Source organism: Canis aureus, chromosome 27 (assembly GCF_053574225.1).
Source record: "Canis aureus isolate CA01 chromosome 27, VMU_Caureus_v.1.0, whole genome shotgun sequence".
NCBI classification, from domain to species: domain Eukaryota; kingdom Metazoa; phylum Chordata; class Mammalia; order Carnivora; family Canidae; genus Canis; species Canis aureus.
The window spans coordinates 3449556-3472695 of NC_135637.1; the positions used below are offsets into that span (position 1 = coordinate 3449556).

Consider the following 23140-nt stretch of genomic DNA (forward strand, 5'->3'; position numbering starts at 1 on the left):
GATTTGCCCATACACGAAAAAAATGTATTTAAATGAGGCACTTATTCAACCGCTAAACTGTGTATTACCTATCTTGCCAAGTCTTAAAGCAGATAGATGCTTCTAAGATAAGATACACCTTTAACTGGGACATTAAAAAATAGGCAAGGTGTACATGAAGAGTCAGAACAACATCTGGTTTATTGTGACAAATAACGTGCTTACAAAAGGAATGTTCCCAATGAAAATGGAACAAGAGGAAAACCACCTTGGTATCTTCCTACAACATAACTTATTTACATTTACTTCAGGCTAAGACAAGGCTAGTCATATTCAAGAATAAACACGAGTTAGCAAAACCTTAAATCTAAACTATATCTCAAAGCTAAAGCCCTAAGTTCTTAAAAGTGTTTCTGTAATCCTGTATGTTTCTACAAATGCACACCAGTCTTCACTGCTGACATCACTATTGGGGTATTTGCATTTTCAGAACCATAAATGCTGTAGAAAAAAACTGTGCAAGTACCAGATTGATTAACTAAAAAACAAAGTATTTATTCATAACTTTCTTTTCTAAATTTGCTTTAAAACAAACAAAAATCATCTCCCCCAAAGAAAAACTCCCCCAAATTCCCTCCAGTAGGATGTCTCAGGACTCCTAAGATTTTGCCACACTCCTTACAATGGTAGTTTGCTTCCCAGTATAATTCTGCAGTTCGGAAATAAAGCAGAAAGTCAACTTCTATTCATTTATAGGGTTGCTCTTTCTCCTTAGAAGAGTATTTTCAAATTTAATAAATATTGCATGGTACACAGACATTGCCAAATCACTGCTTTTGTAAGACTATGCTTCATTATAAATTTTCTGATGTCCAGGAAATAATGCACTCTTGCCCACACACTCTGTCCTGTTTGAGCTGACAGATGCAGAATTAGGGCCAATTTCCAATTAAAAGCTTTCTCACATTTATTGGCCATGTATCCTTTCCTGGTAGGAATTTATAAATGTAGAGTGAGGGAATCCTACCAATGAAGTCTTCTCAGTACTGACTGATTTTATCTTCTGATGTTACAGAATGTGCAGCTATTAATGGCTTTCCCACATATTCCTGTGTGACTTTTTTCTCCAGGATGTTGAATCAAGTATAACCCATTTTCTTCACATTCAACATATGCACTTAAGGCTTCTTGCTAGGAGTCCTCTCAAATCCAAAGTAAGGCATGAACTGTTTGTTTTTTTTCTTAAACCATATACTCTTAGGTTTTCTCTATAGAGCGAATTCCTTTGTGTTCAGTAAGGAATGAGTGATAATTAAATGAATTTTCATATTCATAGGGGTTCTCTACAGTGTGTGTTCTCTGATGTTTGGCAAGGTTTGAGCTCCAGCTGAAGGACTTACTGCACACCTTACATACATAGGGTTTCTCCCCAGTGTGAGTTATCTGATGGAGAATAAGGGAGAAGCTTCGACTGAATGTTTTATCACACTCAGTACACGCATAGGGCTTTTCTCCAGTGTGAATTTTCATGTGTTGCAGAAGAGATGCATGCCATGTGAAAACTTTACCACAGTCATCACACTCATAGAGCTTTTCTCCAGCATGAATCCTCTGATGTTTAATAAGGAACGAGTGGCAACGGAAGGCTTTCCTACATTCATTACATTCGTAGGGAGTTTTGGTAGTATGGATGCTCTGATGCCGAGTAAGGTGTGAAGAACGGCGAAATGCCTTCCCACATTCAATGCATTCATAAGGTTTCTCTCCAGTATGTGTAATCTGGTGGCGAATGAGTTCTGAGCCACTGCTAAAGGCCTTCCCACATTTCCTACATATATACTGTTTCTTTCCTATGTGAATTCTCTGATGTCGTGTGAGGTTTGAGGCACGGCTAAAGGCCTTTCCACATTCAGTACATTCATAGGGTTTTTCCCCAGTATGTGTTCTCCGGTGTTCAATGAGGAATGAGAGGTAACTGAATGTTTTATTACAGTCCTTACACTCATGGGGTTTCTTTCCAGTATGTATCATCTGATGTTTCACAAGGTTTGAAATCTGGCTAAAGGTTTTGCCACATTCTTTACACACATATGGTTTCTCTCCAGTATGAGTTCTTTGGTGTAACACAAGGGAAAAGCGCCGACTGAAAGTTTTTCCACACTCATGACATCCATGGGGTCTCTCCACAGTATTGATACTCATGTGCTGAGACAGGGCTCCTGAATGAGAGTCTGTCACTTGCCTGATACATCCCTGATTTCCTTGCATCTGAGTATCTTCCTCGCATTTCCAGCCTCCTTTAAAACTGGAATGGTCAGGGTCTTGGTTAAGAATTCTTTCCACTACCAAATACTGGGATGAATCATCTTCACATATGACATTATTTGGAGAAAATTCTTTGATCTCACCATGAGACTCTGAAAATGAAAAAACAAAGCAAATGTTTGTTTTTCCTCTATTGAGTAAAGTAAAGCCACTCCTCACTTTTTCAATGACCGATTTTTAAAAAGCAGGAAAAAAAATCTCAACACTGCATGGCTTTCACAGTTCTCATACAGACTGAAATCTGAGCAGTATGCTCAGAAATTCAGAAGACATCAGAAGAGAGATGTAGGTAAATAAGGAAAAACAAAGCAGAAGTAACTGAAGGTGAGGGGGAAAAAGCAGGACAGGAAGATAAATACTTGGGAAGGATGTGTTCTCGTCTTCCCCAGCTCTACTTAAACTTTTCTGCACCCAAAAGGACTTGAAAAAGACAAATTTATAATGCTGCTAATAAACTATGATGTTCCTCAGGTCCCACAAAAACATCAAACTGTTCACTTAATGCCTCAGGAAACATCTTACCATGACTTATTCTAAATAAATAAGTAAAAGATATGTCTTTGAAAATGACTGCCTATGATCCTCTCTCTACTTTCCAAACTGACAAGTAAAGCTCAACTTTGGTATAACAGTGTCTTTCCACCACATCCTTTTTAAAAAAATATTTATTTATTAGAGAGAGTGCACAAACAAGAGGGGCAGAAGAAGAGGGAGAGAATCTGAAGCAAACTCCCCACTAAGTACAGAGCCTGACTCAGGGCTCCACCTCATGGCCTGAGCCAAAACCAAGAGTCAAGACACTTAGCCAACTGAACCACCCAGGAGTCCCATCAGATGCTTTTAATAGTCAAACATAGGCCCTGATTTTCTGCAGGCTAAATTTTAGGAAGGTATTTTATCATTTTCAGGGAGGAAAACTATATAATACTATGAAGACTTTTTAAAAATATATATTCACTCATATTCCAATTCTTAGGAAATACTTGGGGGTAAAAAGCCATTATATATAATTTATTCTCAGATGCCTCAGAGAAAAAAAATCATATACCAAATGATGATGGGAATGGGACAAAATGTTAGTAATAGCGGAATTTGAGTAAAGAGCTTATGGGTATTCTTTGCACTATTCTTGAAAGTTTTCTGAAAGTTTAAAATTATTTCCAAACACACTAAAAAATTCATTTTTTCTCTAAAACACACTTTAACATTTTAAATACTTTTATTTATTATCACTGACCATAAGCTTCTAAGGAAAAGTAAATAGATTTCTTTTTTTTTCTAAGATTTTATTTATTTATTTGAGAGAGAGTGAGACAGTACAGGGAAGGGGCAGAGAGAGAAACAGACTACCCACTGAGCAGGGAACCCATCACAGGGCTTGATCCCAGGATCCTGAGATCATGACCTGAGCCGAAGACAAGTGCTTCACTGACTGAGCCACCCAGGGAATCCCAGACCTTTCTGTAATATCTGAACAAAGAATCAAGATCTATACCTACATGGTGGGCATGATAAATGAAAGATTAGGATTGGGGAGGCAGTAAAATAATAGTTAAGAAAATGGTCTCAATAAAGAGAAAATCTTAAATTACTTTCCTGGCTCCTCTATAAACCAATTCCCTGCCTACTGAGCAATTCAGTAAGAGCTGTGGGGATATAAACAGAATAATTCTCTTCATGAGCTGAGAACACAGAAGAAAACAATTACTGATATAAGAAACAAGATAAGCCTATTATACTTAGAGTAAAAATTGTATGAAAGACCAGAAATATAAAAGTTCACTGCAAAAACAAGAGTGTGGCATTAACATGGGGAAGCAAAAGAAAGCAAGAAAGTATGCGACCATGAAGCGAATGCTTAGTCTCCGAGATCAGAGGCTTGAAGAGAAGGATAGATTAAAACCTATAAAGAAAGAAAAGAAAGATCCCAGTGCACTCAAGGAAAGAGAAGTCCCCCAACATCCTTCCTGCTTATTCTTCCAATATAACACACAGCTGGGCCCACCTTACCACATTCTGGTTGATACCAACTTTATCAACTTTTCCATTAAAGCCAAACTTGACTTAGTACAGTCAATGATGGACTGTCTGTATGCCAAGTGTATCCCTTGTATAACTGACTGTGTAACGGCTGAAATTGAGAAACTGGGGCAAAAGTATCGAGTGGCTCTAAGGATTGCCAAGGATCCAAGATTTGAACGATTGCCATGCACACACAAAGAAACCTATGCAGATGACTGCTTAGTACAGAGAGTAACTCAGCACAAGTGTTACATTGTGGCCACAGTTGACCGGGACCTTAAACGAAGGATCCGGAAGATCCCTGGAGTTCCCATCATGTACATTTCTAACCATAGGTACAACATTCAGCGGATGCCAGATGATTATGGAGCCCCTTGGTTCTAATTCTTAAAAGATAGAGTTTTTCTGCCTTCTTATACCAACTTTTTCTGTTGCCAGTTCATATTAGCAATATGCTATAGTATGAATTATTCTTCTTACCCATTTGCTCTGTTACGAGCTGAGTATGGTTAAATATATTCATTTTTTGATGTTTTGAAAAAAAAAAAGTTCACTGCAGTTGGTAAAGAGGCTTCACCTGAGGAAATTAGTTGGAAACTGAAATATAGCAGGATGTATCAGGTGAACCTAGACATTTAATGATATTAGAAAAAGCCACTGGAGTTAAGTGCATAGATTCAGTATACAACCTGCCATATAGCTTCACAGACCAATAAGAGTAAAAAGCACAACCAAGAAAATCAGGTTCAAAATATGAACAGAATGCTAATTATATATTCCTCACCCCTCTTCTTTCCCTCAAAGTCACCTCCCCTCCTTTTATCACCTGTATGCCCATACTCTTCGGTAAACAACAGATGGATCTGATATAATTTAGCACTTATACTTATTAAAAGCCTAGAGGAATACAAGGATTCATTTTTCTTTCTTTTTAAGATTTGTTTGAGGGATCCCTGGGTGGCGCAGCGGTTTAGCGCCTGCCTTTGGCCCAGGGCGCGATCCTGGAGACCCGGGATCGAATCCCACGTCAGGCTCCCGGTGCATGGAGCCTGCTTCTTCCTCTGCCTGTGTCTCTGCCTGTCTCTCTCACTGTGTGCCTATCATAAATAAATTAAAAAATTAAAAAAAAAAAAAAAAAGATTTGTTTGAGAGAGAGCACATGTGAGTGCAGGGAGAGGCAGAGGGAGGGGAAGAATCTCAAGCAGACTCAACACTCCGTGTAGAGCTCAATCTCACAACCTGAGGTCAGACCTGAGCTGAAACCAACAGTCGGTTGCTTAACTGACTACTCCACAGGTGCCCCTCAACCCTGCTTTTCAATGCTATAATGGAATTTTTAGCTAATGCTAAGACAAGAAAAGCAAATACAGATTGGCAAGAAGAAATAAAACTTGTTGTTGGCAGATGATACTATTAATCTATGCAGAGAATCTGAAAAAATTTACCAAAAAACCTGAATAAGTAATTATAACAAAATTGCAGGATATAAAGTTAATGGACAAAAGTCATTCTTTCCCAGATACCAGGAATGAGACAGAGACATTATTGTTTATATTAGCATACAAAAAATGAAATACTTAGGTATAAATCTAACAAAACAGGTACCAGGATTTATACAAGGAAAACTACAAAACTCGGATGATAGATATGAAGACAGAAATTCCATGTTCATTGGTTGATTCAATATTGTCAAGATGTCAGTTCTTCCCTACTTGATCTATAGATACAATGAAATCCGAGAAAGTAATTTTACAGATCCCAACAAACTGATTCTAAAGTTTGTATCAAGAAGCAAAAGATCTAGAATACCTAACAGGATCCTGAAGGAAAAGAACAAAGTTAGAGGATTGACAATGACTTCAAGACATATTATAAACTTATTATAATGAAGACAGTGAAAGACTAGACAAGTAGATCAATGGAACAGAGTACAGAGCTCAGAAACAGACCTGCATAATTATAGTCAATTGATCTTTGAAAAAGGAACAAAGACATCACAAGGGACCAAAAACATCTTTTCAACAAATGGTCCTCGAACAACTGTGCATCCACACGCATAAAAATGAATTTAGGCACACAACTTACACTTTTGACTAAAATTAACTCAAAATGGATCATAGACCTGGGATACCTGGGTGGCTCAGCAGTTGAGCATCTGCCTTCGGCTCAGGGTGTGATCCCAGAGTCCTGGGATTGAGTCCCGCATTAGGCTCCCTACATGGAGCCTGCTTCTCCCTTTGCCTGTGTCTCTGCCTCTCTCTCTCTCTTTGTGTCTCTCATGAATAAATAAAATCTTTTTTAAAAATGGATCATAGGGGATCCCTGGGTGGCGCAGCGGTTTGGCGCCTGCCTTTGGCCCAGGGCGCGATCCTGGAGACCCGGGATCGAATCCCACATCGGGCTCCCGGTGCATGGAGCCTGCTTCTCCCTCGGCCTATATCTCTGCCTCTCTCTCTCTCTCTCTCTCTGTGACTATCATAAATAAATAAAAATTGAAAAAAAAATATTTAAACAATGAATAGGTCAACCAAAGAATCAAAGAGGAAATTAAAAAAAAAAAAAAATGGATCATAGACCTAAATGTAAAACACAAAACTATAAACCTCCTAGAAGATAACATAGAAACCTAGATGACCTTAGATATGGCAATGACTTTTTAAATACAACCAAAACCATGATCCATGAAAGTAACTGATAAGCTAGACTTCATAAATAGCCTCTGCTCTACAAAAGCCAGTATCAAAAGAATGAGAAGACAGACCACAACCTGGGAGAAAATATGTGCAAAAGACATATCTGATAAGACCTGATAACCAAAATATACAAAGAATTCTTAAAACTTAACAATAAGAAAATGAACAATACAATTTAAAAATGAGCAAAAGACCCAAACAGACGCATCACCAAAGATAATACAGATGGCCAGTAAGAATATGGAAAGATATTCAACATCACATTTCATGAAAGAATTCTAATTAAAACAAGATACCACTACACACTTATTAGAATGGCCAAAATCCAAACCACTAACAACATCAAATGCTGAGAAGGATGCAGAGCAATAGGAACTATCATTCATTGCTTGTGGGAATGTAAAATGGTAGAACCAATTTGGAAAATAGTTTGGCAGTTTCTTTTAAAGATTTTATATATATATATATATATATATATATATATATATATATATATATATATCTTTTATATATATCTTTTATATATATATATCTTTTATATATATATATAAAAGATTTTATATATTTACTTATTTGAAAGAGAGAAAGAGAATGAATAGGGGGAGGGGCAGAGGGAGAAGCAGACTCCCCATGGAGCAGGTTAGCCTGACTTGAGATTCAATCCCAGAACCCTGGAATCATGACCTGGGCTGAAGACAGATGCTTACCTGACTGAGCCGCCCAGGTGCCCAGTTTGGCAGTTTCTTAACATACTCTTACCACATGATCCAACAATTGTATTCTTGGTATTTACCAATCAATTCAAAACTTATACTCACACAAAAGCCTGCAAAAGGATGTTTATAGCAGCTTTCTTTATAATTGTCAAAACTTGGAAGCAACCAAGATACTCTTCAGTAGGAGAATGCAAAAGTAAACTGCAGTTCATCTAGACAATAGAATATTATTCAGCACTTAAAAGAAACGAGCTGTTTACCCACGGAAAGGTATAAAGTTAAAGAAGCCAATCTGAAAATGCTTACTACTGTATGATTTCAACTACATGGCATTCTGGAAAAGGCAAAATCAGGAAGACAATAAAAAGATCAATAGTTGCCAGGGATTGGTGGGAAAGAGTGATGAACAGGCAGAGCACAAAGGATTTTTAGTACAGTAAACTATTCCACATGATAACAATGGTGGATACATATCATTCTTATACATTTGCCCAAACCCACAGAATGTATATACAACATCAAGAGCAAAACCTAATGTAAACTATGGACTTTGGGTCATGATGTGTCAATGTAGGTTCATCAATTTTAACAAATATACATTATGTATGGGGATTGTGGTATGGGATGTCCACAATGGGAGTGGTTGTGAACCTCTGTACTTTCCATGCAATTTTGTTGTGAAACTAAAACTACTTTTAAAAAGTTTATTGAGACACCTGGGTGGCTCAGCAGTGAGTGTCTGCCTTTGGCTCTGGGTGTGATCCAGATCCAGGAATCAAGTCCCACATCGGAGGACTCTGATGGGGAGCCTGCTTCTCCCTCTATGTCTCTGCCTCTGTCTCTTGTGAATAAATAAATCTTCTAAAAAAATAAAAACAAAAAGCTTATTAATTAAAAAAAAATACTATTGTATTTGCAGGGAAGAATCAATCTAGAAAGACTGAGGGTAGTTTTATTGCTTTAATGAAGGCTGAGAGATACAAATATACAAAATCACTACTAGCATTCTTTTTTTTTTTTTTTTTTTACTACTAGCATTCCAATAGAAAAGCAATATAGCCTGTAAGAAACTAGGGAAAGTTGCTTAAGAATAAATTCAACAACAACAACAACAAAAAGAATAAATTCAACAATATAGGTTGCCTGACTGGCTCCGTCAGTGGAGCATTCAACTCTTGATCTCAGGGTTGTAAATTCAAGCCCCATGTTGGGTGTAGAGATTACTTAGAAAAAATAAAATATTTTGGGGCACCTGAATGGTTCAGTCAGCTAAGCAGCCAGCTCTTGATTTCTGTTCAGTCATGATCTTGGGGTTCCGGGATTGATCCCTCCTCAGGGGGGAGTATGCTTGAGAATTTTCCTGCCTCTGCCCCTTTCCCCATTTATACACATAAATATAGGTGGTTTTTCTCTCTAAAATAAATCTTAAAAAAAAAAAAAAAAGCAGCACTCCAAATGACTAAAATTTGAGAAGCATGATGATCTCTTTATTAAGCTCCAGAGTATGATACTTGATTGCCTAGTGAATTGATATGGTTAAATATCCCACAAAGATCCAAAACTCAGTTAGTCATAAATTGAAAAAAATCTTCCCCTTCCCTTCAAAGTTGTTCTTATTTGTTTGTTTAATTTACTTATGACAGAAAGAAAGAGAAAAGAAAAGAAAATAAAAGAAAAGAAAAGAGAAAAAAGAAAAAGAACGAATGAATGAACGAGCACTAAGATGAGTGTTATCAACCACAACTCCTCAATCTTCTTCAGGTCTTGTATCTAGTCAATCTCCAAGTCCAATCTCCACATCCTTAGGTTAGCAGCCTGTACAGGGAAGCCTCCCTTCCCTGAACACTTCCACAGTTCCACAGTTCATGTGATGATTAAATCCAGACCAGGTTATAGAGACAACTCTTAAGTGGTAGCCCTGTTTCCTAATCTTGCTTCCAATAAATGTGTTTTCCAAACCTCAGCTAAATAAAATGCTTGTAGTGAAAGGGAATATAAGGGAAGGGAGAAGAAATGTGTGGGAAATATCAGAAAGGGAGACAGAACATAAAGACTCCTAACTCTGGGAAACGAACTAGGGGTGGTGGAAGAGGAGGAGGGCAGGGGGTGGGGGTAAGTGGGTGACGGGCACTGAGGGGGACACTTGAGGGGATGAGCACTGGGTGTTATTCTGTATGTTGGTAAATTGAACACCAATAAAAAATTATTTTATTTAAAAAAAATTAAAAAATAAATAAAAATAAATAAATAAATAAATAAATAAATAAATAAATAAAATGCTTGCCTGCCTAAAATCTTTCAACGACTCCGTTAGAGATGAACTCTATGTTTGCTAACATGACTTGCAAAGCACCTGCATCATATGACCAGTGTTTTCCCTAACTTTCCTTAATTCCCATTTTCCTTCTTATACTTTATACTTTTGTTCAATCTAGCCTGAACCTTGTATTTTCATTTTATTAGTATCATCTTTCTACACACTGTAACTTTTTTTTCACTTACAAAATATAAGATGAAAAATTCAGTCCCTTATAGATGGAGTAAGAGCACTGCCACCTGTCTCTCCTGAATGCAGCTAAAAGCCATGGAAAAAATGCACAGAGCAGCTATCTGAAAACTCTAAAAAGTAAAGGGTGGCAAGTTGATTGGAGAAGGAAATCAGAACTCAAAGTAACACTGAACTGGTGGTGAGTTTCTTGGTTTGTTATCCTTGTCTCCAGGCCTAAACCCAAAGGCAACATGAAAGCAGGAACTGTGCATCAGGCTGCTCCCAGAGTAGCCTCCATTTCTGGTCTGAGGAATGGGAAAGAGGGTCTCCACTAGTCAGAGAAATCTTACCCCATTTCTACCCAATCCCAAGGTATCTTGCAGCAGCGATACCTTGGCAATTAAAACTCTAAGAGTGTTCGCAGAAAAATCTATGGTCACAAGAGCACAGAAATACCCATTTTCTTCTTTTTCTGTCTCCTTGTTGCTTGGTGCAGAGGCAGACATGGTTGCAGGAAACAGAGAGTAGAGGGGAAACTAGAGGTCTGCCTTTCTACCCAGAAGACTGAAAGAGGGGCCCTACAAGTGAAGCAGAGCTCAAGAAAGTGCTTCTGTAAAGCTGTATAAAATCCAGGGCACATCCCTGAGTTGTGCACATACATGAATCCTGGACTCACCCCTGAGATGTGCACATGCATGACATCCTCAATGTATCCCTGGGTTGTACATGTGCATGACATCACCCTTGGGTTGTGCACGCATGTATCTGACCCTGTATACTGTGCTAGAAACCGAAAACTGAAATGGGACCCCACAGCCTAGGTTGGGAAAGGCCAGAGGAGGTGCATATGCAGCACAAATACGACAGACCTACGAAAGCCGTAAAAATACAACTGTCCTAGGACCACATATGTAGAAGAAAGGTTAGAACTGACGGCCTTAACATACCCATATTGACAACCTGCCTAAATATAATTATCATCCCAGCAGGACCTAAACAAGACCTAGTCTTAGAATATAAAAATAAATAGGTTAAAATCCAAGTTATAGGACATCTGGAGAAACAGAAACGTTTCACCATCCTACAGGACAGCTGCAGACAACCCAACTATAAAACACACTTACGAAGCATTTATGTATGGATAGTACTTTTTAAAAAAAATACATTTATGTATGGATAGTGCTTTTAAAAAAAATACAAGCAAAACTTTTTTTGTTTTTTTTGTTTTTTTAAAGATTTATTTGTTTATTCAGAGAGAGCGCGAGAGAGGCAGAGATGCAGGCAGAGGGAAAAGCAGGCTCCATGCAGGAAGCCCGACGCGGGACCCGATCCCGGGTCTCCAGGATCACACCCTGGGCTGCAGGCGGCGCTAAACCTCTGTGCCACCGGGGCTGCCCGCAAAACTGTTTTGATACGAAAAATGGTTATTTTGATCATGTAGAAAATGTCCCTATAATTTATACATGATAGTGAAGTGAAATATTGAGATATAATTTACTTTTCAATTATTCTACAAAAAAAAGGAGTGGAGTGAGGCAAATAAAGGAAAATGTTATCCATTATTTAGTCCATAACTAAGGCTGTATAGACATATGCGAGAATAGAAAAGGAAACAATAAAAAACAGAGAACCCATAAATATACACAAATATTAACATTTAAGTTATGACAAACCTACAACATGTCAGCATATGATGCCATGATAATTGGATCTCCTCCCAGAAGAAATCTAAATTGACCAGTAACTCACACAACACACAAAAATCAATTCAAAGTGGACAACAGATCTAAATGTGATTGGCAAAATGACTAGGTTTAAGAGAAAATATAGGAAAATGCCTTCATTATGACCTCATGATAGGGAATGGTTTCTTAAACATGTTAATTCTACAGGGAACAACATCTGACCGCACTAAAACTAAAAATTTCCATTCATCAAAAGAAGTTATTAAGGGGGAAAATATACCATATGTGAGAGAAAACATTTGCAGTGAAAATAATTAGCGAAGCACTTGTATCTGAAATATCTAACTTCTATAAATCAATACAAAAGACAGAGAATCCAATACATAAATGAGCAAAGACCTTCAAGACACACATCACAGATGAGGGTACCCAGGTGTCCAGTAAATATACGGAAAGGTGCTCAACCTCTCATCAGTAATCAGAAAAATGCAATTTTCAACCATAGCAACCTCCCATTGCACACTCTTCTGCTAGGTCTGTATTATGGTGTCTTACTGTCTGGGGCATTCATTAGTAAGTATGCAGAACCAGGAGAACCCACTTATGGTGTTCATGAGAATGTAAGTCAGTAAAAGCACTCTGGAAAACATTTTTGCATTATCTCCTGATATGAAAGAGGTACACCATCCTCTGCCCCAGCAATTCTAGGCCTAGAAAGACACCACAACAAACCTGTGCCAGTCTGCACCTGGGCACAAGGACAATAGTAACATTGCTTGCAACAGCCCTAAAATGCAAACAACCCAAGAAGCCCTCAATAACAGAATGGATAAATTGGTGGGGTACTGATGTGTACAATGAAACAAACTACCACAGTAATATGCAAAAAAGCATAAATCTTAAAAGTACTTTTGAAAAGCAAATCACAATACATACATTATGAACCCTCTAGATGAAGTTCACAAACATACTCATTTAACTATAGTGATTAGAGATACAAACAGTTGACAAGGTTTGTCAAGTAACCAAACCAGTAAGTTGCTCCCATAAAGAGAAGACTGCCTCTAGGTAGGGAAGGGGTGAGCACACAGTGCTCTTATGGCTCTTATGACGTGAGCAGTGGTTACATGCATATCTTTCAATAATTTGTTAAGCTGTACATTCATTTTGCCTTTTTAGAAAGGTACTGGACTGTAGCCAAGGAAACCACCATGTGCTCCCTCCACAGGGAGCCTGGTGTGCAATGGTGGCAAACAGTAGCCCCCTCAGTAGTGTATACAGCCTGTTGCTTAAATGGGTTGCCTTACAGGACTTTGGACACAGCCCTTTCCCTTTGACATTCATGTGGAACCCCCAATACCAAACAGGTATGTGGGGCATCCTTGGAAAACCCCAGGGCACAATAGCCAGGGTCCACATAGGCCAAATCCTTATCATCCATACAAAATGGAGAACCCTTATGCAGGGCCATATCCCAGTTCCCTGGGGCTGCCAGAAGATCCACATCTCTAAGAAGTGGGTCCACAGGGATCCCTGGGTGGCGCAGCGGTTTAGCGCCTGCCTTTGGCCCAGGGCGCGATCCTGGAGACCCAGGATCGAATCCCATGTCGGGCTCCCGGTGCATGGAGCCTGCTTCTCCCTCTGCCTGTGTCTCTGCCTCTCTCTGTGTGACTATCATAAATAAATAAATAAATTAAAAAAAAAAAAAAAAGTGGGTCCACATCTCACTTTAATATACAAGAATTTGAAGCCATGATGGCTGAAAAGCAGTTCATCTCAAATACCTGTGGGGGTCAAACACACCCTAACCATGGCCTCCTGGACAAATGGCTGGCCCTATGCTCATGAGAACCTTCCCACTGCCCTCTCCTTATTCATGCCCACCAATAAATCCTACTTCCTGTTTTTAATGAAAAGGGGGACTAGAATGAACACAAAAAAATTAGCAGAACTGTATTAAAGTAAGTGGAGGGGCACTTGGCTGGTTCCATCGGTTAGAGGAGGTAACTCTTAATCTCAAGACCAGGAGTTTGAGCCCCACACTGGACACAGGATTATTTAAAACAAAAGTAAGTAAGTGAATGAATGAAGGAATGAATAAAGTAGTGGAATTAGAGGCAATTTTTCTGTTTGACCTTTCCTCACTTCCCTTGTACACAGTTCTATCAGTTTTATTACTTTTACACAGGACATTATTCTTCAACTCCTCCTTAAATGGAGAAATCTCCCTGCACTTGCTTGAACTCGTAACTTCAGCCCACATCACTGCTTACTACACCCTCCTGGATCTCTGCAGCAAGTGAGCCTCACTGCCGTCAGCACCTGAGAGCTGGAGCTATTTTCACAGCTGCTCCGGTTCCCCTATCAGACTCCCAAACTACTGCTTCCCTGTCCGTGAGAGCATTCCTCCTGTTATGCCAGGAAATAGTCAGTACACCTCCATCAGAGGTTTTAGAATCAACTAAAGAACTTATAGAACTTTTCATAAATACAGAATTTAAGCTCCATACATCTATGACAGAATCTTCCAGGGTGTCACATGGCCATTTATTTTTAAAGAGCTTCACCAGCAATTCAATTGTCAACCTGAGGTGACATCTCAATCCCATGGCTTCAATTTTCACTTAATATTAAAATTCTCACATCCACATTTCTAACCTGACCATTTTTCTATCATATATTTCAACGGCTTGTGCAAATCTTCACTTGGAAATACCATCCTCTACTCACACCAGCACATCTCAAACTAATTCATCACTTTTTCTCCAAAACTGATTCCTGTCTTTTATGTTTCTATTACTACTATCCCTATGCAAATTATGTAGGCCCCAAACACCAACTGGAAATTCCTTCTCCCTTACTGCTGAACTGCAAATTTGGAGACATGCAATGAAGTTATTTACAGATCTATTTTACCTCATTAAGCTGTAACTTCTTTGATAGTTATTACACTTTTTTATACTTTCTACTCTCTGTAGCATCCAAAAGAAAGTCTTTTAAATAAATACCAAGAGAATGTGTGAGGGAATGAATAAATCAATTAAACAAAAAGTAGCAACAAATTCATCTAAGACAGTTAAATAGGACCATAGTTTTACCTTTCAATTTAGGCAACAGAAACACAGGTCAATTTCAAGATAGAAAGGGAGAAGAAATCAAAAAGAAATGAAACTCACAAAAAAAAAAAAAAAAAAAAAAAAGAAATGAAACTCAGGGGGCAGCCCCGGTGGCACAGCGGTTTAACGCCACCTGCAGCCCAGGGCGTGATCCTGGAGACCCTGGATCGAGTCCCACATCAGGCTCCCTGTATGATGCCTGCTTCTCCCTCTGTCTGTGTCTCTGCCTCTCTCTCTTTCTGTCTCTATGAATAAATAAATAAAATCTTTAAAAAAAAAATGCTCAACCTTTGAGCTAAAATATTAAAAAAAAAAAAAAAAAAAAAAAAAAAAAGAAACTCAGAGCCCAGACTGAGCTAACAATGGAAAAAAAGAACACATCTGTTAGTGAGAAAGTGTACAAAGGTAAGATGAGAATTGAAGATGGCTGGAAAGCAGATGTGAAATAGTTTCTTCTGAGGCTGTGAGCAAGACTTCATAGTCCCCAATGCTCTGGTATCTGTAAGGGAAAATTATAACCAAAATATAAAAAGTATTGCTTTCTTATTGATTAGTTGGGTTGTTACTAACTTACTCACCTGAAAACAGATCTCTTCTCACATCTCCTTTCTCCAGCCAGGGCCCTTTTCCTTGCTCCAATAAGGAAACCACATAAGGCTTAGAAATGTTAAGACCTGCTTGCAGAAAATGAAATAAATTCCAAATCAGTCCTTCAGTCCCTAGAAGAGAGCCATTAAAACAAAGGCCATGGGATGCCTGGGTGGCTCAGTGGTTGAGTGTCTGCCTTTGGATCAGGGCATGATCCCAGAGTCCTGGGATCAAGTCTTGCATCAGGCTCTCTGCAGGGAGCCTGCTTCTCCCTCTGCCTGTGTCTCTGCCTCTCTCTGTGTGTCTCTCATGAATAAATAAAAATAAAATCTTAAAAAAAATTAAAAATAAAAATAAATAAAAAATAAAAGAAAGGTCACCTGTAAATATGAGAGATGTCTAAGGATTAGGTGGCTATAATCCATCTTAAAAAATAAAAAAACGGGTGCCTGGCTGGCTCAGTGGAGTGTGTGACTTTTTTTTTTTTTTTTAAGATTTTATTTGTTTATTCATGAGAGACATAGAGAGAGAGGCAGAAACACAGGCAGAGGGAGAAGCAGGCTCCCTGCAGAGAGCCTGATGCAAGACTTGATCCCAGGAGCCTGATGCGGGACTCAATCCTGGGTCTCCAGGATCCTGCCCTGGGCCGAAGGCAGCGCTAAACTGCTGAGCTACCGGAGCTGCCCAGGAGTGTGTGACTCTTGATCTCAGGTTGTAAGATCCAGCTCAAAACTGAGTGTAGATATTACTTAAAAATAAAGATCAGAAAAAAGAAAAGGAAAATACAGGGATGTCTGAGTGGCTCAAGCGGTTGAGCATCTGCCTTCACACTCAGGGCATGATCCTGGGTTCCAGAATCAAGTTGCACATCGGGCTCTTTGCAAGGAGCCTGCTTCTCCCTCTGCCTATGTCTCTGCCTCTCTCTCTCTCTCTCTCTCTCTCATGAATGAATGAATAAATAAATAAATAAATCTTTAAAAGGAAAAAACTAACAAAAAGAAAAACAACATACTTCCTTGGGAATCTCCAATCAGAAAACCAAGATTCACAACAGCCACCCCAAAGTTCAAATTCTGACTGAGAGGAGGAGAAATCCACTTACCCAGTGAAACAAGGTGGCTATAGTTCTCCAACATTACATGTCTGTACAGATCCCTCTGAGCAGGCTGAAGCCACTCCCACTCCTCCTGGGAGAAGTCAATGGCCACATCTCTGAATGTCACTGACTCCTGAAATGACATAAAGATACCTGCACAACCAACACCCACTTGATCATTGCCCTGATCAAGGAGTGAAATGAGTCCCATTGTGGAGAGCAGACAATATATATAAGTAGCAATGGGAGTTTTCAGAATTCTGAGTGTAAGAGCCTACCTGTTTTGTTTTATTAAGTGGAAAAAGGAGAAAAAATAAATGCAATTTGTCCTGAGATAATACACAGTTTTGTGAGAAAAAAAAAAGGATTATACATGCAAACAACATGGATTTCTGGCTTTTTGTTGTAAAAGTTCTTAGAATCTTACAACACTTCATGAATAGTGAAGACAATCCGTTTGTATTTAATAGGCAATGTATATTTTCCTTAATGGCAGCCAATTTTAATATGATTTGGCAAGATTTCTTCCTGGTAACTAATGAGGAAGCAGGAGTAGAAGGCAAACTGAGGGCAAAGCACAAGCTGATTCACCACAGCCCCCCTCCCCCAACCTCCACCCCACCACGACTGGGGACCTGTGTGACATTCCTCAGGCACTCCTGGATGCCCTAAAGCTAAGGGAAGGAAAAACAAATGGCAAAAAAAAAAAAACAAAAAAACAAATGGCTAACTTCTAGAGATCACAATCCTCCAAGGCAAGAGTCTCCCTCAGTTTACAAATGTCTTAGTCGGGATCCCTGCATGGAGTCTGTTTCTCCCTCTGCCTGTGTCTCTGCCTCTCTCTCTCTCTCTCTCATGAATAAATAAATAAGATCTTGAAAAGAAAGAAAAGAAAAGAAAAGAAAAGAAAAGAAAAGAAAAGAAAAGAAAAGAAAAGAAGAAAAGAAAAGAAAAGAAAAAAAAGAAAAGAAAAAAAAGAAAAAGAAAAAGAAAAGAAAACCTTCCTTCTTGGGGCACCTGGGTGGCTCAGTGGTTGGGCATCTGCCTTCGGCTCAGGGTGTCTCTGCTTCTCTGTATGTGTGTGTCTCTCGTGAATAAATGAATAAAATCTTAAAAAAAAAAAAAAAAAAAAAGAAAAGAAAAAGAAAACCTCCCTTCTTCCTTGCCCCCAACTCCCAAGTATATGATCAGTCAACCCTCACAGTCCCCGCAGAGCAGCTTTCTGCCCAAGGGTCCTGTCCCTGGGCTTGAATAAAATCATCTTTCTGCACCAAAGAGTATCAAGAATTCTTTTTTTGGCCATTGGCTCCAGACCCCATCTACATTCAAAAACTACATCAGTAGCAATTGGGTATGGCAGACAGCAGCAGCACCCTTGAGAAGGGACATGCACTCAAGTGCATCACAGCTATCCCCATTCCAGAAGAAACAGCTAGGAAACTGAGGGATACTTGAAGCAAAGTTACAGAACAAGGAGAATTAGCAGTAGAGTGTAAGGACTACCCAAGGAAAAGATATAATACTTCCCAAGACCAAGCCTAGCACTTTCCCCCTCAGAGTTAGGGGTAACAGTTACCTCTGCAGCCTGGTTTTGCCCCACTTGAATAATCCACATAACCATGAAGCTTAAACAAAAATGTTGAAAGGTGCCAAACCAGTAAGAGCCCCGGAAATACCGCAGCTATATTTTACAGCTAAAAAAAAAATTTAGGGGTGCCTGGGTGGCTCAGTGAGTGGAGTCTTAGTTTCAGCTTGGGTCAAGATCTTGGAGCCCTGGGATGGAACATCGGACTGCTTCTTCATCGGATTCTCTCAACCTCTGCCCTTCAACTCCTACTCTCTCAAGTAATCTTAAAAAAAAAAAAAAAAAAATTTCTCCCCCTGCTCTCTCAAGTAAATAATCTTTTTTTTTTTTAATTTTATTTATTTATGATAGTCACAGAGAGAGAGAGAGGGGGGGGGGGGGCAGAGACACAGGCAGAGGGAGAAGCAGGCTCCATGCACCGGGAGCCCGATGTGGGATTCGATCCCGGGTCTCCAGGATCGCGCCCTAGGCCAAAGGCAGGCGCCAAACCCCTGCGCCACCCAGGGATCCCTCAAGTAAATAATCTTTAAAAATTCTCCCCCTGCCCCTCCTCCGTCTTTCAAAAAAAAAAAAAATGGTTTTAAATGTTAAAAGATTACTGACTGATAAAGCTATTTCCTAAACAGTGGAATCTGCACCACAGATGGAAACTGCACTCCCAGCAAAACGTGAGGAGCGTCTGGACTTGGAAACAAACATGACACAAAGTAGAGCAGAGAAGTGGAACTAAAAACAGAGGGCCTGGATCAGAACGGGAGGTGTTCTCAACCCCCACGTCTGTGAAGCATAATTGCCCCAGATTTTGTTTTGTTCTTGCTGCATCGCCAGGACTTAGGACGGAGCGCCTGCTGAAATACCCAGGGGGCCTGGGCGGCAGCTCGCCCGCACACACACCTACAATAAGTTCTCCAGAGATGCTGACACTTGCTGGTCCAGGAGCCAGACTCTGAGACCACTGACACCTGTGCTGCGAACGGATGCTTCATAAACTCGTGGTGCAGAGGGGCAGCGGAGCATCCTCACCCCCACACCGCGCGAAGGAGGGAAGAATCATCGCCCCCGCCCGCCCCCTCCGGTCCAGGTAGATGCGAGAGCCCGAGCGCAGGACCCGGGGCGGGACGGTTCTGGAGAAGCAGAGCTTCGGTCCCACGGCCCAGAGAACGCAGCCACATTCAGCAAGAAGGAGACTGCAACTTACCTGAGACATAGCTCACGGCGGGACGGGGAAACCGCAGGACCCGGAAAGACAGACGGCAGGACCGGAAAGGAGAGGCGGCTCTGCTGCGGCGGAGAACGAAGCACTGAGCGCGCGGCTACAGCGCCCTCGCCCTCCCGCCCCCTTGGCGCCTCCTTCCCCTTTAGTTGGGTCACAGGACCGCGCGCTTCCTCGGCGCCTCCGGTGGGCGAGGCGGTCTCGAGCTGCAGACCTGCCTTCGGCCCTGGACGTCCAGAGAACGTCCCAGCGCGCCAGAGAGGGCCGCTTTACGTACCTCGGAGCCCACGCAAGCCAGACTTCCCGCTCTGCGTCCGCGGACTCCGCCGCGAGCCTCCAGCCAACTCCTCCTGCCAGAGCCTCTGGGACCGGACCCCCACCAGGCCTTGGGCCTCAGACGACTACACTTCCCAGGACCCACCGCGGCCTACGGGGACGATCGGGGAGCGCCTCTCACACGCTGCGCCTCCCCCTGCGCCTGCGCACACAGCGACAGAGCCCACGGACGTCAGACGACTACATTTCCCAGGACCCACCGCGGCCGGAGAGAGGCGGGCAGGAGAGCTCCACTAAGACTTTCGGAGCGCTCCGCAGGGGAGGCAATGGCGCCTCGAGATAAATACCATTGGCCTAAATTACGACTCCCAGAATGTCCCAGGCCCACAGCCTGAGACTTAGAGCCTAACCGGAAGTGGCTGCCGCCGGCCCGGACGGCTGTAGTAAAGAGTTTCCGCAGGTAGGAGCAGGAGCACTAAGGATGGCCGCGGCTCCTGGTTCTCCTGGAGTTCTGAGCCACCCTCGGGAACGAGCCGCTGAAATGGCCCTGTCGTGGCCGCGTCCGGAGGTTTTGGTGTGCAAGCCACCAGCGCCGTGCCCCTGAAGAGTTCAGGGCCTCAGTGGAGGGGAGGCGGGCGTGAAGATGAGGAGAGCGTGAGCCCACGGGACGGGGGATCCAGGGAGATAAAAGGGCAGTCCAGTCCGTTCTAGAAGTGGTGAAGGGTGAGAGGAAGAAAGGGGCTGCGGGAGGGGGTGGGGGGGTGAGCATGATGAGTGAGGGGTAGGATAGGGGAGTGGGAGGGGACTTGTAGCTGCGGGAGGACTGAGTGTCGGGAATGACGACGTAGGGTGCACAGGGGTACCGAACAGTGGCTGGGGGAACAGCTGGCGCTGCACCTCAACAACTTGAGCACTTTCTTTGAGATTTTACTTATTTATTTATTCGTGACAGACACACAGAGAGGTAGAGGAAGAAGCAGGCTCCTCACAGGAACCCTGATGCAGGACTCGATCCCAGGACCCTGGGATCATGCCCTGAGCCAAAGGCGGCTACTCAACCACTCAGCTACCCAGGCGTCCCTGAAGTTGTTCTTGAAACATATAACATTGTGTACCAGCTGTGCTACAATAAAAACAGGACTTTTTCAGTTCAATGGCCAGGTGAAATGAGGGCCAAGGAGAAGTGGTCTGAGTAGAAGCGAGCCTGGAAAAGTGAGCAAGCCTTGTACAGAGCTTGCAGCTTCAGGGAGGAAACACTGAAGCATGTAATGTTGCAACAGTCGCACTTGCATGTAGTGCCTGGTGTCCCAGCAAATTGAAGGGAAGGAGGACTGGAGCCAGGAAGGCCATTGAAGGCAACGACTCATGTGTGGCATCAGGGGAAACTGATGCAAGGTGCTGTTTTAAAGTAAACTTTATGCCCAACCTGGAGCCTGAATGTACTACCCCTGAGACCAGGAGGGACTTAGAGATCATGTGCTCCAAGGGCCCAGTGTCATCTCTCCCCCCGCCCCCCCCCCCCCCCGCCACACACACACACACACACACGCACACACACAACCCTCAGGAAACAGAATCCAGGGGATCTGGATATGAACTGGAAATAGCAGGTGGAACAGAAGGAGGATTGAGGTTTCTTGCTGTGGTGAAATGTTGCCAGAAGTTCCTTCCTTAAAACCTCTACTACCACGGTTATCCACTATGGTGATTTCAACATCCATTTATACGACATGCCCAGATCTTTGGGCTACTCATTTTATTTCACTAAAATGATGAACACATTTAGAAGCAAAGAAATGGATGCCTTTGGGGGATATATAGAGACTGTATGGTTTGATCTCCTGTGTTAATCTCCAACAAACCATTATTTCTCACTGAAGCTTGCTGTGACTTCACTACATCTGCTCTCCCAAATCGTTTTTTCACACAGAAAGTAGCCCAACGTTTATAAAAATTCCACGGGCAACCCCGGTGGCACAGCGGTTTAGCACTGCCTGCAGCCCAGGGCGTGATCCTGGAGACCCTGGATGGAGTCCCACGTTGGGCTCCCTGCATGGAGCCTGCTTCTCCCTCTGCCTGTGTCTCTGCCTCTCTCTCTCTCTTTCTCTCTCTCTCTCTGTCTGTCTCTCTGTCTCTATGAATGAATAAATAAAATCTTAAAAAAAAATTCCAAAGTATTCCTCAGCTTAATGACTTTGATGTCTTTTGGTTACTCTGAAGTAAAGCAAAAGTCCTGATCTCACGTCTGTATTCTCAAGCTTAAATTATTTTCCACTACTCTGCTTTGTTTCCCCAAATGCCATGTATCTTCACATCATAACTTCATTAGTTCATTTCATCTCATCCTTCATATTTCAACCCAGGAAACTCAGAGAACACTTCTCTCTCTGATCAGTGTTCTCTGACTCTCCTGTGATCTCTGAGTAATGTCACTTTGTAAATTCACTGCATTCTGTACTCATTCGCTCTAGCATTTGACTAAGTTGTAGTTATGTTTATAAATCTGTGTATTGTATTATTTTTTTGTTCATAACTGTCTATCTCATTAGACTAGAGTCTAGAGACTGTTTTGCTTATCATTATGCCTAGAACTACCATATTGCTGGCACAGAATGAGGGCCCAAATATATTTATTAACTAAATGACAAATGGCTGTTACCAGATTTTCATTTTTGTCGTACAGTGAATTAAATTATCTTTTTTTTAAATTTACTTTTTGTGGGGTGCCTGGGTGGCTCAGTCAGGTGTCTGCTTTCAGCCTGGGTCATGATCCTGGGGTCCTGAGGTCCAGCCCCGTCAGGCTCCCTGCTCAGCAGGCAATCTGTTTCCCCCTCTCTCTGTCTGCCACTGCCTCAACTTGTGCTCTCCCTGTCAAATAAACAAAATCTTTTTAAAAAATAATAAATTTACTTTTTTTGTGAGAATACGCAACTCTATTGACTAGTTCTTATTTATCCTCTGTGAAATACCTATCCATATCCTTTGTCCATTTTTCTCTTGGTTTCTCACTGGGGTTTGGGGGAGAGGGATAAGACCTTTTATTACTTTTAGGTAATTTCTACACCTATCATGGGGCTTGAACTCACAACCCTGGGACACTGGGTGGCTCAATGGTTGAGTGTCTGCCTTTGGCTCAGGGCGTGATTCTGGGGGCATGGGATCGAGTCCTGCATCATGCTCCCCACAGGGAGTCTGCTTCTCCCTCTGCCTGTGTCTCTGCCTCTCTCTGTGTGTCTCTCATGAATAAATAAATAGGTTTTAAAAAATTAAAAAAATTTAAGTCACCGTAGGATAGCTTATTTTTTCGTAAGGGGAAAAAAGAACTAACAACCCTGAGATCAGAAGTCACATGATCTAC

At 41.5% G+C, this 23140-nt stretch overlaps 1 protein-coding gene, 2 long non-coding RNA genes, 1 other non-coding gene and 1 pseudogene across 9 annotated transcripts in view; 4 read left to right on the forward strand and 1 right to left on the reverse strand.

Moving 5' to 3' along the window:
- Positions 1-9821, forward strand: part of LOC144299657 (uncharacterized) — a 36531-nt gene extending 26710 nt beyond the window's left edge. For both annotated transcript variants that reach the window (XR_013366304.1, XR_013366305.1), the window contains one exon: positions 9383-9821. This is a non-coding gene — a long non-coding RNA (uncharacterized LOC144299657). The remainder of the gene's footprint in view (positions 1-9382) is intronic.
- On the reverse strand, positions 163-19971 carry ZNF140 (zinc finger protein 140). 5 transcript variants are annotated; one of them, XM_077875102.1, is made up of 5 exons: positions 19784-19971; positions 19492-19571; positions 16715-16841; positions 15603-15701; positions 163-2396 (listed from the first exon to the last, which is right to left on the reverse strand). In XM_077875102.1, the coding sequence occupies exons 2-5, from the start codon at positions 19498-19500 to the stop codon at positions 1237-1239; spliced, it is 1395 nt and encodes a 464-aa protein (XP_077731228.1). In that variant the 5' UTR covers positions 19501-19571; positions 19784-19971; the 3' UTR covers positions 163-1236. The 5 variants fall into 5 exon arrangements, with proteins under 5 accessions (XP_077731228.1, XP_077731227.1, XP_077731230.1 ...); XM_077875101.1 differs by having other exon boundaries at positions 19492-19574; XM_077875104.1 differs by lacking the exon at positions 19492-19571.
- Positions 4114-4866, forward strand: LOC144299655 (rRNA-processing protein FCF1 homolog pseudogene; annotated as a pseudogene).
- Positions 13100-13233, forward strand: LOC144300096 (small nucleolar RNA SNORA70). Its single transcript, XR_013366737.1, has one exon. It is a non-coding gene; the product is annotated as a small nucleolar RNA SNORA70 (small nucleolar RNA).
- On the forward strand, positions 18936-22706 carry LOC144299659 (uncharacterized). Its single transcript, XR_013366307.1, has 2 exons — positions 18936-20242; positions 20735-22706. It is a non-coding gene; the product is annotated as an uncharacterized LOC144299659 (long non-coding RNA).
- The last annotated feature ends 434 nt before the right edge of the window (positions 22707-23140 follow it).